The 17,262-nt window shown below is 42.9% G+C and overlaps 2 protein-coding genes across 4 annotated transcripts in view; one reads left to right on the plus strand and one right to left on the minus strand.

The window, feature by feature from the left end:
* Positions 1–17,262, plus strand: part of srek1 (splicing regulatory glutamine/lysine-rich protein 1) — a 44,097-nt gene that overhangs the window by 1,583 nt on the left and 25,252 nt on the right. The window lies entirely within an intron of this gene.
* On the minus strand, positions 2,632–16,292 carry LOC137072157 (uncharacterized). The gene is made up of 6 exons (XM_067440374.1): positions 16,194–16,292; positions 11,181–11,273; positions 11,009–11,065; positions 7,593–8,429; positions 3,016–3,342; positions 2,632–2,637 (listed from the first exon to the last, which is right to left on the minus strand). The coding sequence occupies exons 1-6, from the start codon at positions 16,290–16,292 to the stop codon at positions 2,632–2,634; spliced, it is 1,419 nt and encodes a 472-aa protein (XP_067296475.1).

The raw sequence follows: 17,262 nt of genomic DNA on the forward strand, positions 1-17,262 counted from the left end.
AACAATCGTTATGAGCTGTAACTTGACGACGACAATCAGACGATTGCGACAATATGCTTTATCTGGGTTTTTCAAGCCATCTCAATGTAGGCTATTTATTGACAATAAAGTAGGCCTATATCATACGAATAATGCAGTGCCACCTGACAGCTTTTTAAATGTTTATCTTCTGCTCACCAAAGCTGCATTTATTTAATCAAAAATACAGTTAAAACAGTAATATTGTGAAATGACATTACAAATTAAATGAATTTATTCCTGTGATCAAAGCTGAATTTATCATCATTACTCTTCTTCAGTGTCACATGATCCTTCACTAATCATTCTCATATGAGGATTTTATAATCAAGAAACATTTATGATTATTATCTGTGTTGAAAACAGTTGTGCTGCTTAAAAATGTTGTGGAAACCATGATACATTTTATTTTTCAGGATTCTTTGATGAGAGTTCAATGGACAGCATTTATTAAATAAATTATTATCTTTTGTAATATTAAAAATATCACTTGTGATCAATTTAATGTAGCCTATGTCTGATCAACAAAAGTTTTTTTAAAATTTTACCACAAATGTTTGAATGGTATGGTGGTTTCCGCAAAAATGAAGCAGCACCATGAGCAGCAAAACTGTTTTCAACACTGATAATTAATGATAAATGTTTGTTGAGCATCAAATCTTCATGAGAAGGATTAGTGACACTGAAGACTGGAGAAATGATGATAAAATTAGCTTTGATCACATAAATAAATGACAATTTACTATATATTCATGTAGCGAACAGATGATGTACATCAGAATAATATTTCACTGTATTACATTTTACTGCATTTTTAATTAAATAAATGCAGAACATATATATAATTATATATATGTATATATATATGTATATGTATATGTAAGCACCACAACATCGCTCCCTCCGCTGCACGCATGCTCAGTATATCTCTGTGCTCATTATCATCATAAGTTCTATCTAGTCAGTGTACTATTAACTGAATAACTTCGGGATGTTGGTTTATTTCGAGTCGAGAGAGAGAGAGAGAGAGAGAGAGAGAGAGAGAGAGAGAGAGAGAGAGAGAGAGAGAGAGAGAGAGAGAGAGAGAGAGAGAGAGAGACTCACTCACTCACTCACTCACTCACTCACTCACTCACTCACACTCTCTCTCTCTCTCTCTCTCTCTCTCTCTCTCTCTCTCTCTCTCTCTCTCTCTCTCTCTCTCTCTCTCTCTCTCTCTCTCTCTCTCTCATAAATAGTAAGTGTATTTTTCTTCATTGCTCCAGTCCCGGCAGCAGAACCGATAGCCTCAGAGCTTATCCATACTGCGGAAATTATCCATACCAATTTGAAATTATTTAAGTGGCTTTGTGACATGGTGCATTATCCTGCTGGAAGTAGCCATCAGAGTATGGGTACATGGTGGTCAACAAGGCATTTTCCTTGTTGTTTTTCCCTTTTCACTCCTTTCTTTGTAAACCCTAGAAATGGTTGTGCCTGAAAATCCCAGTAACTGAGCAGATTGTAAAATACTCAGACCGGCCCGTCTGGCACCAATACCATGCCACGCCTTAAAATTGCTTAAATCACCTTTCTTTCCCATTCTGACATTCACTTTGGATTTCCGGAGATTGTCTTGACCAGGACCACACCCCTAAATACATTGAAGCAACTGCCATGTGATTGGTTGATTAGATAATTGCATTAATGAGAAATTGAACAGGTGTTCCTAATAATCCTTTAGGTGAGTGTACTAGGGGTGTCCCCAACTAAGGATTTACACAATCGAATCAGAATTTTCAAATCTCTCTATGGTCGACTAAAAGTCGAATCATCTATGTGTGTGTAATCCATAGACTGGAAAAAATAAAATAAACGGTATAAACGGGTTGGAAAAGGCAGGACACTCGTCAGTAGGAGGCTAAGACTATTTTTATTTTACTTTACACACGGCACACAGCCACCACTTTTAATAAAGTGATCAAAACTAGGCTACACTACATTCGTAAACCGTTCTCTCATAACATTTAAAAGCCGCGATCGAAACACAGAACATCACACAAATATATAAAAGAACATTTTGATAAATAAACCTAAAAAAATACCTGCCTAGAGAGGAAAAGAACACTTTGAGTGCATTTATATGCACGTTCTTAAGCCGATTGTGCCTGAAGGGGGTCTCAAATCGGACTGAAGCTCAGCGCCGTGTCTCAGGTAACGTTATCTCACTTAGACGTGAACATTATATAGGCTACACGCGAGCTCAATTTTGAATCGACTTCTGACAGAAGAGCTGCACGATGAGTGTATCTTGTAGCACAGGGTGAAATCAGCACATACATTCACGATTTGAGGGAAATATACATTTAATAGCCGCGGACAGGCGTCGAATGCCGCCGTCGGTGTATGTGTTCGAATTTTAAAGGCGCGGCACGTCTTTATAACACTAATATTGAGTACCCCCATATTGCCAAAATGGTATGATCCTCGTTTCATAACACCCGCGAAGATTCGACCATGAGATCAGTGGTCGAATCCGGTCCTGCATATCGATGCATCGATGTAACAAAGTTCGATAATGGAAGGAAGGAAGAGGACACGGGGGTCGGCTGGACGGTTGATGCTTCTTTTTTTTCAACTCTAAACACAGCAACACACTCAATGGTGTGACTTTTCATAAACTCAAGGATCACTTCCGGGTCGGCACTTCCGGCTTCCGGCAACTCAGTCTCTGGGTTTCGCAACAACCGTCCGATCTCCCTCTCTTCTCGATCTCCGGTTCCACCGATGTTTTGTACCCTCTCCGCGCTCATTACTGGAACGAGAGACAGGTGTTATCAATCTGCTTCCAACCCACTCACTTACCGCTCGTCCCGCGGCTCTCTCTCCCGCTGCAGACCTCGCTGAACCACGCCCCCCTTGCCACATACCCCCACCGCCCGACTCAGGCCGGGGAGCCGTCCGGCCTGCAGCCCCCCATCCCCCCCCCCCCCCCCCATTTCTGGAGAGGAAGTCGGCCACAGCCATCTGAGCACCCGGCCTGTGGACCACCTGGAACTTAAAAGGCTGAAGAGCTAGATACCAACGGGTGATCCGCGCGTTGGTATCCTTCATGCGGTGGAGCCATTGGAGAGGAGCGTGGTCCGAACAGAGGGTGAACTCCCGCCCCAGAAGGTAGTAGCGGAGGGTGAGAACGGCCCACCTGATGGCAAGGCACTCCTTTTCGATGGTGCTGTACTTAGCCTCTCTCTTTGAGAGCTTACGGCTAATGTACAGCACCGGCCGCTCTCCCCCCTCCACCTCCTGGGCCAGGACTGCGCCCAGCCCCCTGTCCGACGCGTCAGTCTGCAACAGAAAAGGGAGAGAAAAGTCAGGGGAGTGTAAAAGCGGCCCGCCACATAGAGCAGCCTTAACTCGGGTGAAGGCCTGCTGGCACGGCTCCGTCCATTGGACCTTATCTGGTAGCCCCTTTCTAGTAAGGTCAGTCAGAGGGCTGGTGAGGTCCGAATAATTTGGTATAAACCGTCTATAATATCCCGCCAGCCCCAAGAACTGCCTTACCTCCTTTTTGGTCTTGGGTCTCGGACAGGTTGCAATTGCGGCGGTCTTATCAATTTGGGGACGCACCTGTCCATGACCCAAGTGGAAGCCCAGATACCTTACCTCCACCCGCCCAATTGCACACTTCTTCGGATTGGCCGTGAGCCCCGCTCCCCTCAGCGACCTCAAGACCGCCCTGACATGCTGCATATGCCGCTGCCAATCGTGACTGTAAATCACGATATCGTCCAGGTAGGCAGCAGCATATGCGGCATGGGGACGCAAAATCCTGTCCATGAGGCGCTGAAAGGTAGCGGGTGCCCCGAACAAGCCGAAGGGAAGCGTGACGAATTGGTGCAATCCAAACGGCGTGGTGAAAGCTGTCTTTTCTTTGGACAATGGAGACAAGGGGATCTGCCAATAGCCCTTCGTTAAGTCCAATGTCGAATAAAATCGAGCCGTGCCCAGCCGATCAAGCAACTCGTCAACCCGCGGCATTGGATACGCGTCGAATTTCGACACTGCGTTCACCTTGCGGTAGTCCACACAGAACCTGACCGAGCCGTCGGTCTTAGGGACCAAAACGATCGGGCTCGCCCAGTCACTGTTGGACTCCTCTATTACTCCCATATCGAGCATTGCCCCTAATTCTTCCTGAACTACTTTTTTCTTGTGTTCAGGTAAGCGATACGGCCGGCTGCGAACTACCACGCCCGACTCGGTCTCGATATGGTGCTGAATTAAGTTGGTACGTCCCGGTAGGGGCGAAAACACGTCTGCGAACTCCGCCTGTAGTTTTGATAGATCAGTGAGTTGGGACGGTGAGAGGTGATCTCCCCCAGGGGCCAGCGCGACCGATTGTGCTTTGATGCTCGCCTCTGGCCCGAGATCATCCTCTCCCCCGATCACCGTCGCCAACAACACTGATTCCACCTCATTCCATTTCTTAAGGAGATTGAGGTGGTATATTTGACGTGCCCCGTTCCTATCGGACCGTATCACTTCATAATCGAGGTCTCCAACCTGTCGTGCGACCTCAAACGGCCCCTGCCACTTTGACATTAATTTAGAGCTCGATGTAGGGAGTAATACGAGCACTTTCTCTCCCGGTGTGAATTTGCGTAGTCTCGTACCCCTGTTATACGACCGGCTTTGGCGGTCCTGGGCTTGCAACAAATTCTCCCTAGATAGCCGCCCCAAGGTGTGGAGTTTTGTTCGCAAGTCCAGCACATATTGAATTTCGTTCTTGGCCAAAGAAGGCCCCTCCTCCCAAGTTTCTCGTAGGACGTCCAGCACCCCCCGGGGCTGCCGTCCGTAGAGAAGCTCGAAGGGGGAAAACCCCGTGGAGGCTTGCGGGACCTCCCGCACAGCAAATAAGAGGGGTTCTAACCACCGATCCCAATTTTTGGCGTCTTCCTGTACGAATTTACGGATCATGGATTTAAGAGTGCGATTAAATCGTTCGACCAAGCCGTCTGTTTGTGGGTGATAGACGCTTGTTCGAATGGATTTAATGCCCAATAATCCGTACAATTCGCTTAACGTGCGTGACATAAACGCCGTGCCTTGATCAGTGAGGATTTCCTTCGGAATCCCCACTCGGGAGATTAACCGAAACAGTGCGTCCGCAACACTCTTCGCAGAGATGTTGCGGAGAACCACTGCTTCCAGATATCGTGTTGCGTAGTCCACGATAACTAGCGCAAAACGATGTCCGCGTGCGGATCGCTCTAATGGCCCGATGAGGTCCATCGCAATTCTCTCGAAGGGGACCTGCATTAATGGTAGGGGGCGCAATGGCGCTTTTGGGGCGGCCAGTGGATTCACCAACTGACATTCAGGACAAGACGCGCACCACCTGCGCACATTGTCATGAATGCCTGGCCAAAAAAATCGGGTCATTAAACGATTCAGCGTGGCCGCCTGTCCCAGGTGGCCCGCCATCGGGTTAGAGTGAGCCGCCTGGAAAAGCATTTCCCGGCGGCTCTTTGGTACTAACAACTGGGTTGTATCCACTTTTGTCTGAGCGTCTTGGGTCACTCGATACAACCTATCCTTAATTATGGCAAAATAAGGATACGTGACGGTAGGGCTGGGCGATATGGCCAAAATTTCATATCCCGATATAGCTCATTTGATATCCCGATAACGATATAGCAATTTTTCTGTTAATTCAGTTTATGAATAGTCTATACAAAATTGCAATGTGGAAATGCAGTTTGAAATGATATAAAACAAATAAAGGTAGTATGGACTACATTTTTATTTTATTTAGAACCTTTTTTTTAAAGCAAGACTGTTGGTAAAGTTAACACCTGCCTAGGGATGTTAACCGATGACCGTTTGACCGATGGCTGACCGTATCAACGTTAACCGATCAAAGTTGTCGGTTAAAATAAATAAAAAAGTGATCTCTAAATTAGGCTATTATACAGTGGACTAAACGCTACTACAGGTGGCCGTCTCATTCCAAAATCATTTTGTGTGATTGAACATCCCTCGCACTCAATTTTTCATAACTCGCCTGTTTGTACTTAATAAACCAATAAAAACATTCTGCACGAGGTCACAGCGTTTGAGTTTGCGCGCTCACAAGGTTTGCAGACAGTAAACACTCGAGGTTAGAGCCGGGGCAGACGACAGTATGAAGCGTGCATTTCGCTTAAGATGGGCTTACATTTGGAAATATATTACATCTTCATTTCAGTGGTAACACATAAGGTGTTGATCGTCTTTCTTTATTATTGTTAGCACTACCTCGAACTAAAGCGGCGTCTCTTCGGAGCTGTCATTTTCTTAAATGAGCCGCGGCAATGATTCAAATGAGCTCATAACGCTAGACAAACGCCTTTATTTGCAACGCGATCACCTTGTACCCAAACCATTTCGAAGGAGCCATTTGTCCTTTGATTACAAACAAGCTCCTCTGCGGCGCGTTTGCGGGACTCGTGTTTCGCGCTGTGGGGGATTTTAAAAAAGTGACGTGAGTGGAAGGGAGACGGCAGCGCTTGGACAGCGTGTGTGTGTGTGTGTGTGTGTGTGTGAGTGAGAGAGTGAGAGAGAGAGACAGAGGGAGCGCAGCTCGCGGCTGTTATTTCAAATAGCGCAGCATATTTTAAACTAATCGGTTAACCGGTTTCAACCGGCTAATGAGGCTCGGTGGTCGGTCAAGAAAATGTTTAGTTTTCGCCATCCCTACACCTGCCATTAAAATATTTCAATATATGGCTATATGGTGTGCCACGCGTAAAAGCCCGTTGCAGCGTCTGTGTCTGAAGTTTGCTTTGAGCGCTAATGCCCCCACTCTGGCATCATTACTCTGAGAATTACCCTGGTCTGAACCGCGTCTACTACCGTCTTCCTCCATGTTTGTTTATGTATTGCAGCGTGCATGGGCATGCCGTGGCGTGAGGTGCATCTTGACGTAAAATTCTGCCGTAAACGCCTTATCGTGGCGTAAGCGATAGAGCCTTATATAAAACGATAGACATTTTCTATCGTCCAGACGATATATTTCGTCATATCGCCCAGCCCTACGTGACGGGCAATGCGGGTTGGAGGGACTGACCGTCGATAGTGCGGACCTGCTGGAAAGCATGTTTTAGGGTCTCATCTTGAGACTGCTCCAGAGGGAAGTCATCGCGGTCCGGGAGAATCAGTCTCTCGACCCCGCTCGGTTCCTCTGAAGCGGTTCCCAAGGGCCCCGTATCAGTCTCGCCAACCTGCACTCGCACCGCCCCGTTCCTAGCCTTGTTCTCCCAAGCGGCATCCGCGCATAACGACCCCAATAACGCCGGAAAGGCGGGCCAATTCGCCCCCAGAATTAGCGGATGCCGGAGGTGGGGACTAACCGCCACCTCAACACTATGATTTTCTCCCCTAAACTGTATCGTGACTGGGACAACCGGATATTCCACCACATCCCCGTGCACACACCACACCTTAACCATGCGGCTTGTATCCAATGCCCCAGGCTGCATCAGGCTTTGATGGATCGAGGTTTGGTTACATCCTGAATCCACCAAGGCCTGATATGTACCCCCCTTGATACTCACAGGAATTTGGTACTCTCCTGCTTGATCAGGGGTGGTCCGCTGGAAGTCCGGGACCCGGATCATTGTCCCGATGTCCATCATCGGACATCGGTCCACAAAATGGTCCGGGTCGCCGCACCGCCAGCAGGCCAGCCCAGGCCTGCCCGCCGCCCCTGCGGCGGGGAGTGGGTTGGAAAATGAGCGCGGAGGGGGGGTGGAACCGGAACCGTTATCCCCGCCCGACCCCAGCAGCCCCGCCCCCCTGGGCGGGGCCCTCGAACTCCCGTACTGCCCTGGGCCCATTCCACCCCGGCCTCTGGGGGGAATGCGAGGGGGCCCTGGAGGGCGGGACCTAGGGAGAGGGACAGGGCGAGAAGGAGAGACAGAGGGCGGAGAGAGAGAGGGAGAGGTTAGTAGGGGCTCGCCGACCCCCGGGCACGCCACCAGATGGTCCTCCGCCAGGTTGATGGCCGTCGTCAGCGACGTGGGCCGGTGGCACTGGACCCACTCGGCGGTCTTCTTGGGTAGCCGAGCGATAAACTGCTCCAGTACCACCAGATCGACGATGTGGTCCACGTCGCTTCCACCGGCCAATAGCCATTTGCGGCACGCGTCCCGGAGCTGTTGGGCCATCGCGAAGGGTCGGCCGGCCTCGCCCCACTCCAGCGAGCGGAATCTCTGGCGGTGCTGCTCTGGGGTCCGGCCGACCCGCTGGATGATGGCCCTCTTCAGGTCTTCATATTCCAGGAGGTTCGCCACCGGCAGTTGTTGGGCGGCCGCCTGGGCTTCTCCGGTCAGCAGAGGTATGAGGCGCACCGGCCACTGTGCCCGGGGCCACCCGCAGGCCTCCGCGGCCTTCTGAAAGAGGTCTATGAAGGCCTCGGGATCGTCCTGTGGACCCATCTTGTGTAGGGGCACGTGGACCGGTGCGCTGGCGAGCCCGGCGGCTTCGGTGCGAACCTCCCGGTCGATCCAGCTCCGGAACCTCTCACGAAAAATGAAAAGTTGCGCTTTTCTAGACCGATAGGGCTAGGGTCTACAGTCCCAATCCTGCATAATAATCAATAAACTTTGCTGCTGTACCATAGGTGATGGGTAATAATATTACGTAGCGCCTGATAATAGGCTAACTTCTGTCAACATAACCAGCGTGACAACCTGCTTGCACAGGGGGTGTGCTGGGGACTATTTTCAGGCGCTGCGTAATATCATTGCTGATTGGTGTAACAATCGGTTATCGGCAAAAAACCACACCTATAGTTTTTCTGTGATGCGTCCATTGCTGGAGTGGCTGAGAAGGGTGCACTGTCATTACACAGTACGAGAGCTCTGTGAAGGAACGAGATTATATAGCACGAGAGCAGATTATATAGCACCAATAGCAGAGACATTTGAAGCAGTTTTACTCACTAGCTGCTTCCAAAGCAGGACCGAACCTTTATCGCTGGGACCGCTCCGTCAAAAACACACTTCTTTGGTATGATTTGGTGAAGTCCTGTGACAGCAGTGGCGTGGAAATCCACTTTGCGATGCGGCTGAAGCGATGTTGTGAAGCTTCCCGTCATTTCAGCGTTCAAATCGGTTCAAATGCAGCGCTGCCTTCCCGGAATGCTGTGCTGAAGCGTTGAAGTCGCTCGACGTCAACCATAGGAATAAAGTGGAGCGCGGCGCGGACTATAACCGACATAAGTGTTCACGGACGAGTGGATCTGCACCTGAGAGAGTGTTTACTCTCTCGCTCTAGTCACGCGCGCGCGCACCCTACCGGGAGAAGAGCCCATACGGCCCATACAAGGACCTTCCGCTCTGTTAACGTCAAGTCGACCCATACTCGAAAAAAACTCTCCGAAACGTGTGAGAAACCGGAAGGAGCACTCAAAAAAAAAATATCTTTAAAATTACTTAATATAATTATGGACAGTGGTTCCACACAAGCTAATTATGTTTTATTAACATTAATAGATTTTTTTGAATCTATGCAAGCTCCTTGTGTTGTGACAACACAATTGAATGAGAGAGAATCTAAGTGAAATTGTACTGTCCAACCAAATCAATGGTATTGCTTCCATGTAACTTAAACCTTTTAAGTTCAGTGAACTTGCTTTAGTTCATTTAAAACTGGCTAAATATGTTTCACTCAACCAACACAAGGAGATTTGTCTCAAATAACTCATTTAAATTATGGACAGTGGTTCCATCCAATTAGTTTTTGTTACTTTAACTCAATGTTTTCAATTTAAAGTTATGCCATTCAAATCAGCATTTTGTTTGTGTGTGTTTGTCTTCTAGAGTCATAAAAAAGTCAAGATGCGAAACAAAGAATCAAACTGTATTTGTTAAAGGGTTGCAATTACATTCAAGACACCTGTGCAAATGCATTAACATTAGCTAAATGACTTTTACAACGTCATACTGTTAAGAGTCGAGTCATTCTTCAGCAAAGTCACCGAAAGTAAAAAAATAAAATAATAAATAACCTCTATAAAACTTGGTAAAGGATAAATACAATTAAATTAAAGGGTTAGTTCACCCAAATATGAAAATAATGTAATTTATTACTCACCCTGATGCCGTTCCAGACCTCTAAGAACTTTGTTCCTCTTCAGACACAAATGAAGATCTTTTTGTTGAAATCTGATGGCTCAGAAAGGCCTCCATTGGCCACAATGTCATTTCCTCTCTCAAGACCCATAAAAGGCACTAAAGATGTCTTTACAACGCCGATATCACTACAGTGGCTCTACAATAATTTTATGAAGCAACGAGAAGAGTTTTTGTGCGCAAAAAACCCCTAAATAACTATGTGATGGCCGAAAACATTTCTTCCTGAAGCTTCGGAGTGTTATGAATTAGCGGATCGATTCAGCGGTTCGGATCGCGGGGTTTTAAAATCGCTGACGTCTTTAGTAACTTTTATGGGTTTTGAGAGAGGAAATGTCATTGCTGCCAGTGGAAGCCTTTCTGAGCCATTGGATTTCAACAAAAATATCTTCATTTGTGTTCAATGATGAACAAAGGTCTTATGGATCTGGAACATCATAAGGGTAAGTAATTAAATTACATTATTTCCATTTTTGGGTGAACTAACCCTTTAAATGATTTTTACAAAATTTAGACAGTTACATTAACATTTTGGCATTCCAGGAAGTCCTTACGCAAACATATCAGAGAAGAGCTTGGTCTTCAGTGTTTAACAGCTTGGTCTTCAGTGTTGCACTTTATTGGATAACTTGTTGACATCCAGCTCCAGAACTAACTTTTGCAGTACATTGAATGTGTACCTGAGTTCAGGAGGGTAGCTCAAGTTCAGTCCATATATCAGTCATGGCTGTTGCATATGGGACACTGCTAAGATCCTGAAGAAATGTTGACCCTCTAACACCACTCCGACATCTGCTGGGCTGTCTTCTATGTATTGGACCTTCAATTCTTATTACATAAATTCCCATCACTGTCTTCTGGATCGCCTCCTCAGTGCTGGCAATGTCTGCATCCTAGAGGAGACATTTAAAAAGAATACAATACTCTTAAATTCTTGTGTATTAACTTTAACAAAGCATTTAGCATCCTGAAAAATGCAGAAAACATTTAAAAAGCACATATACTCACAATATACTCCCAAATCAGACTGCTAGGGTCTTCATTCAGGTAGACACTGAGAGATTCGATTATGCATTCTCTCTTCACTTCAATGTCATCAGTCTAAAGATACAAATAAGAACATTAACAAAATATAGCCTTTACATTCAGCTCTCTACCACATGTAATTGTGTAAAACATTCGAACGTACCCAATTATGTAATTTACGAAAACTGATGAAACTGCATTTTGCACCAAATTTTACACACACACACACACACACACACACACACACACACACACACACACACACACACACACACACACACACACACACACACACACACACACACACACACATTAACCCATTTACTGTCAAGTATCGCTGATGACCCCAGATGGTTAATCAACATTCACTGCTCGTTAAAACGCACTCTCATTAGACAGATTAAAGTAATATTTGACCACAGTTTGATAAAACTTGGTTGTAGTGAAATTAATTTCCTAATTTATGTAAGGAGTACAAAATAATTGATCTGTAATTAACAATTTTTCTAATGCACTAATTGATACGGTCTGCTCACAGCTAATACTATATCTGTAGCTAATACTATATGTGTGCAATACGTACTGTAGCAGAATTCATAAAACTTTAGCCTAAATACTATCATTGTGCCAAACCATGGATTGTAACAAAAGTCAGCAAAAATATTTCTACTTTTTAAAAATCTTAAAAAGCAATAGAGTGCTTCACTTACCTTAGCCAAAAAAAACGTAGCTCTCTATCAATGAAGTAGTGACATTTCTTAATTTCACCATAGGTACGGATGAACTGGAAAAGGCATGATGAAAAACATACTGTCATTCATTCATATATATATATATATATATATATATATATATATATATATATATATATATATATATATATATATATATATATATATATAAAATGTGTAATTTCTAAGAATTATCCTCCCATAAATGCTTAAGGTGGCTAATAATACTGAGAGGGTAATATTACAAGATCAAATTCTTATTAATAAACCACAGGCTGTGCGCAGATAAACAGACTAATCAGAAAATGAACTCTTAACATGATGCGTAACGTTAATGTTAAGTAAACTGAATGTGTTGCAATGCATTCATATGCTGGCAGGCTTAATCTGCTTATCTGCATGTAGTACGGTTTATTAATAAGGTGTACACTAACTTCATGGTTAAAAACTTCACTTTTTGAAGTTTTTCACTTCAAGCGTTTTTGAATGCCTGATAACTTAACTGCTCGTTTCATTAACTTAAAACTAGGTTAACTGAAAACTATTTAGAATTTGTTGCCCAAATTTTTTTTCTACGTCCATACATAACATTTCATGTATAAGTGTTATACACTAACGTTAATATACGTTACAGAGAATCACATGCACATTAAACTCACCTTTCAATCGCATGAATGAACTCCCAAAAATGGCACAACATTTCCCACAATACTTGATAGTTAAACAACAGACATCCCAGAACAGACTTAACGAAATATTAACAGAAATGAAAGACTTTGCCTTTAGATAAACTTTATATTTTCTTACCTTGCCACCTTCGTGCTGCGCGTCGTCTTCAAGTTCATCCAATACGTTGGAAATCGTCACATCCGTTTTTTTTTTTTTTTTTTTGAATTGCGAAATGAATCCGTTTACATTACTTTAACGATTGATAATTAAGTATAGTGGAAAGTGATGCAGGTTAAGTTAATTTAACGCAATACAATAGTGTTTTGGTGGCAATATATATATATATATATATATATATATATATATATATATATATATATATATATATATATATATATATATATATATATATATATATATATGTGTTATTTTAACAAAAAAATATTTGGGTAAAAAGAACAGTGCCACAAAGTCATTTTTTTGACACAGAAATACTCTATCAAACGTCCAACATTAGTTTTTGAAACTTTGTCTATGTTTAGGATGGGAATCCAAGTCTTTAACAGTGTAAAAAGCTCAGTATGCATGAAACAGCATTTCATTAGTGATGCATCATGCACCGTTCCGATACTCAGGATCGGTATCGGCTCCGATCCGCCATTATTTGCCGGATCGGGTGTCGGACAGACAGGACAGATCCAAATTCGATACGTGCGCATAATATTCTGTGTTATATTCCCAGTGGCCCACAAAAGGCACAGCAACATTATAAAGCATCATCAACGATTTGTGCACTATATTATGAGTGTTCTGAAGCAATTCCATAGTTAAATGCGAGTACAGATGAACATTTAAGTCATTAAATTCAAGTTCACATCAATGCATGCTCCCTCCGCTGAGGCTGTCTGTCTCTCTCCATTCAGCTTTAAACTGTGTCGTGTTCAGTTACGACAGTCAATGATGAAATTCACGATGAAATTTCACAATGAAACTCTCCAAGATTATTTATTGTTTCTGTTATTATGCTTGATCTGTAGATAACGCTCTATGGTTTCTCATAGAATGACTTAATCCCACTGGCATTTATTGCTGTAAATCATGTTACTTTCTACCAGGTGTCTGTTAGATCACAACACTGGACTAGTTATTATACTGTTCTTCACACACAGTAACTGAAATGTTAAACTGTTAAAATGAACGGCTTATAAGAATACTGCACTAAGCGTCGATATATCTTGTTTTGAACTTCTCAATGTGGACGGAGCGCAGCACGCTGTGAGCATGTGAATCCGTGTTGCTTTAAACGCATCATCCTGCGCACGGGATGTGCATACGCGCTTCGTGCCATTCTATATTATAATACTTTTGCGCTATGAAAGCCTTATTAATAGCCTTTCTTGTTCTGTCCTATCTATATGTTGCTGCCTTATTAAAAAGATGCATTATACATTTAAAATAAATGTAATTTCTTAGTATATAGGGTATAGGCCCTATTTCTATAAATATATTTACTTGTTTTTCATTAATATATTTTTTGTAACATTTTACCAGATTTACAGCTACACTTACTCACTTTTGTGGTTTCCTTCATTTCCCCCCCACTAAATGTTTAGATTTTATACAATTATTGTGCACTCGTGGTTTTGTAACTTTTGCTGCTGAATTATTCACTAATCTAATTTATTCACCATCTATAGTAGTAGGCTATTTTTGTCATAGATTGTGATTTTTTTATTTGTTGTTTTTCTTTATAATAAAGTCTGTATTTAGTTGATTGTGTTTAACTCACAAAAGAGTGATTTTCAATTCAACACACTAAGGTTTAGAAATTCAACATAGAATTTTTAAACAAAACTGCATAGGTATCGGATCGGTTTAGTATTGGTATCGACCGATACTCAGAATTTTTAAAGAGCATATTGCAGGTTAATTTTTTTTTGAGATAAACATATAACCTTGTATGAAAATGCCATATGAAAAGGTAATGCAGGATTTAAAATGTTTTTAAAAGACATAAGAGCACAAATTTAGCAGATAAAGTGGCCGTTTCGTTGGCTGTTTGTAAAACCGCAGTTTTTTTCAACATCGCGTCATATTACGTCACGAGAGGGAGTCGTCTGCCAAGCTCTGCATTGGCTCAGTGCAGAATAGGTTGGTATTCTGTAGTAATCAGTGTATTTTCGGTAGTTTTTCTATTTAAATTTATCATTGTCATGGAAAATGATAGTGTCCAGCCTGTCAGGACATTGAGTCCACAGGTTTCCTAAAAAAAAAAGAGTTAGAAACGCTGCATTGTGGCGTTTTGTGCAGGTGAAGAGACGGTACTTCACTTCTGCATCTGCTTTGACACACGCGGTGGTGTGTGTGTGTGTGTTCACTTTACACCGCGGATTATCAGCGATATGATGAAGTTTAACATTGCAATACTCATGTAGTTAAAGGATAATATTAAATTATTAAATACTCACACGCAATGCTTCTTGGCTATTGTTTTTACATTAATCAATTTCAACATTGATTAATACAAAGTATGTAGGCTACATAAACACACATGCATAGTCTCACACTTTAAAAAAAAAGTCAGGAATTATGTGCTGATAATATTTTATTCAAGCGTATACATCGTTCACTCAAATAAATACACAAAACGTCATGCATCCCCACACTATCGACGGTGAATCGGCACAAAATAAACCCATAACACAGAATGAGTGAATAAAGGATCACAATAACACGTTATACTGTCTGTGGCTCGGCCGCGGCGGAGTGTGACGGCCGGTCGCGGATCCGTCAGACGATCAGCTCGGAGAAACCGCGTGAACTGAGCACCGTAACTGAGGCGATCCGGGCGAACACACACACATACACGAGCGTTCGCGTTAAACAGAGACTGAAGACTCAAACCAGAGACTCAATGTTGCTGCTATCTTTAGATAGAAAACATTACTTGTGCAAATGATTTGTTGAAAAGCATAGAACAGCAGCCTTTTCAACAGAAACAACCAGAGAGGGAGTGAGGGCGCACGTGCGTATGTATGTGTGTGTGTCATGGTGTGTGTGTGTGTGTGTGTAAAAAGGCACTGTAATGGTTGCAGCAACTGAGCTATAGCATAATAATACTCATACATCTAGCCTGTGACATTGTTGTGCATGATTTGGCAATAGGGGCCAGCCATGCTGAAAATCAAGCCGACTCCCGATTTTTATTTTTATTTTGTATGTTTAAAAAATATCGTGAGAGAGGGAGGTGCGAGAAACGTGCTCGGCTCGTCATGTTTTCCTCACATGCTGCGAGCCACGACCATACGAGCACCCACAATGTCCATGCGAGGGAAAAGCATCGTCTGCGAGCTCATATGTCAGCAAAAACAGCACCAGGTAGACTACGTTACGCCCCGCGCCCGGCTTTAACATCTAATGTGGACGGCGAGTGTGACTTAAGCCAGATGGTCTGAACTTATTATTAGTTTCTGTTATTGGTATCAATACTCCTAGATGACAAATAGCAGCTTTGCGATTGCCTGATACATAAATATCTGTAAGTATTGTAATCTGAGCAGTGTTAGCGTATAATGTTATGAGCCGACTCTCTCACCTGCTCTGTTTTCCACTGTTTCTCCTCACACAACAACTCAAATCCTCTCCTCTGATCGTTGTTCTGTCTAATCCTGGCCTGTCCCTTATTGTGTGTCATAATTGCATGGCTGTGGTCTGCCATATGAGTATTAATAAACATTTATAATTTCCTCAGCGTCCGAACTGCCATTGCGATCCATTGTTTTCCTATGGTTGAAAGTGACGGCACTCCCTCTCGTTATGTCACTTCCGGTTTGCGCATTTTTAGATGCGGAAGTAAAATTTTGTCACAAAAACGACTCAAAAAGCCTTATTAGCGTATTTACAAGTATATTTTAAAGAAATTCTAGGTCCTACATTATTTTTCTATACACTGACTCACTGGAGTCTCTAACCTGCAATATGCTCTTCAATATCGGATCAGATCGGTTCTGAAAAAATGGTATCGTTGCATCCCTACAATTCAAATGAATCCAAACCTAAAAATGGCCATCTTTAAAGATCTACACAAAGGCTCATCATAGCAAATAGATACATAGATATAATTTATATATACTACTTTGATTCTGTTTTAGAACACTTGATCATGATCTAAATAAAATAACTATGTATTACAGTGATGATAAAAAAACCCTGATTGGTTTATGTTTCTGTCCTCTGCATGATGATCTTACATCACTAGCTTTAAATATGTAACTTCGCTGCATAACGATTCAAACGAATGCTATAAACTTTTGCAAATCGATGGTAACAATCGTGACATTAAACATTTGAGTCTGACTTGCATGTGTTTTTGTCACTTGTTTTAACCGCTTGAGGTACTACTAATGTACTACATCCTCTCAGCCTCGATGGTAAACATACTACTGTTCTTTCTCCACTAATGCAGCATCTAGTCAACTAATTACTTTATAATGATATCAAAACACGTATGGTAGTGTATTGTATAACATAGTGTTGTCAAAAGTACCGTTAGCACATGCAGAAAAACATATTTTTTTTCAAAAATACATTTATTTTGTTAAGGAAAAATTACTAAAAAGGTGTAAGGAATTAAAAAATGTGAAGAGTTTGTCATGTTCTTACAA

This window comes from Pseudorasbora parva, chromosome 3, assembly GCF_024679245.1.
Source record: "Pseudorasbora parva isolate DD20220531a chromosome 3, ASM2467924v1, whole genome shotgun sequence".
Lineage (NCBI taxonomy): Eukaryota > Metazoa > Chordata > Actinopteri > Cypriniformes > Gobionidae > Pseudorasbora > Pseudorasbora parva.

Bases quoted from the DNA above. Each gene is read 5' to 3' on its own strand.
- LOC137072157 (XM_067440374.1), bottom strand. From the start codon at position 16,292: ATGACACACAATAAGGGACAGGCCAGGATTAGACAGAACAACGATCAG. The intron at 11,274-16,193 runs GTGAGAGAGTCG...TTGTATCTTTAG, and splicing joins AACAGTGGAAAACAGAGCAG to ACTGATGACATTGAAGTGAA. The intron at 8,430-11,008 runs GTAATAAGAATT...GACCTCTTTCAG, and splicing joins AGACAGTGATGGGAATTTAT to AAGGCCGCGGAGGCCTGCGG.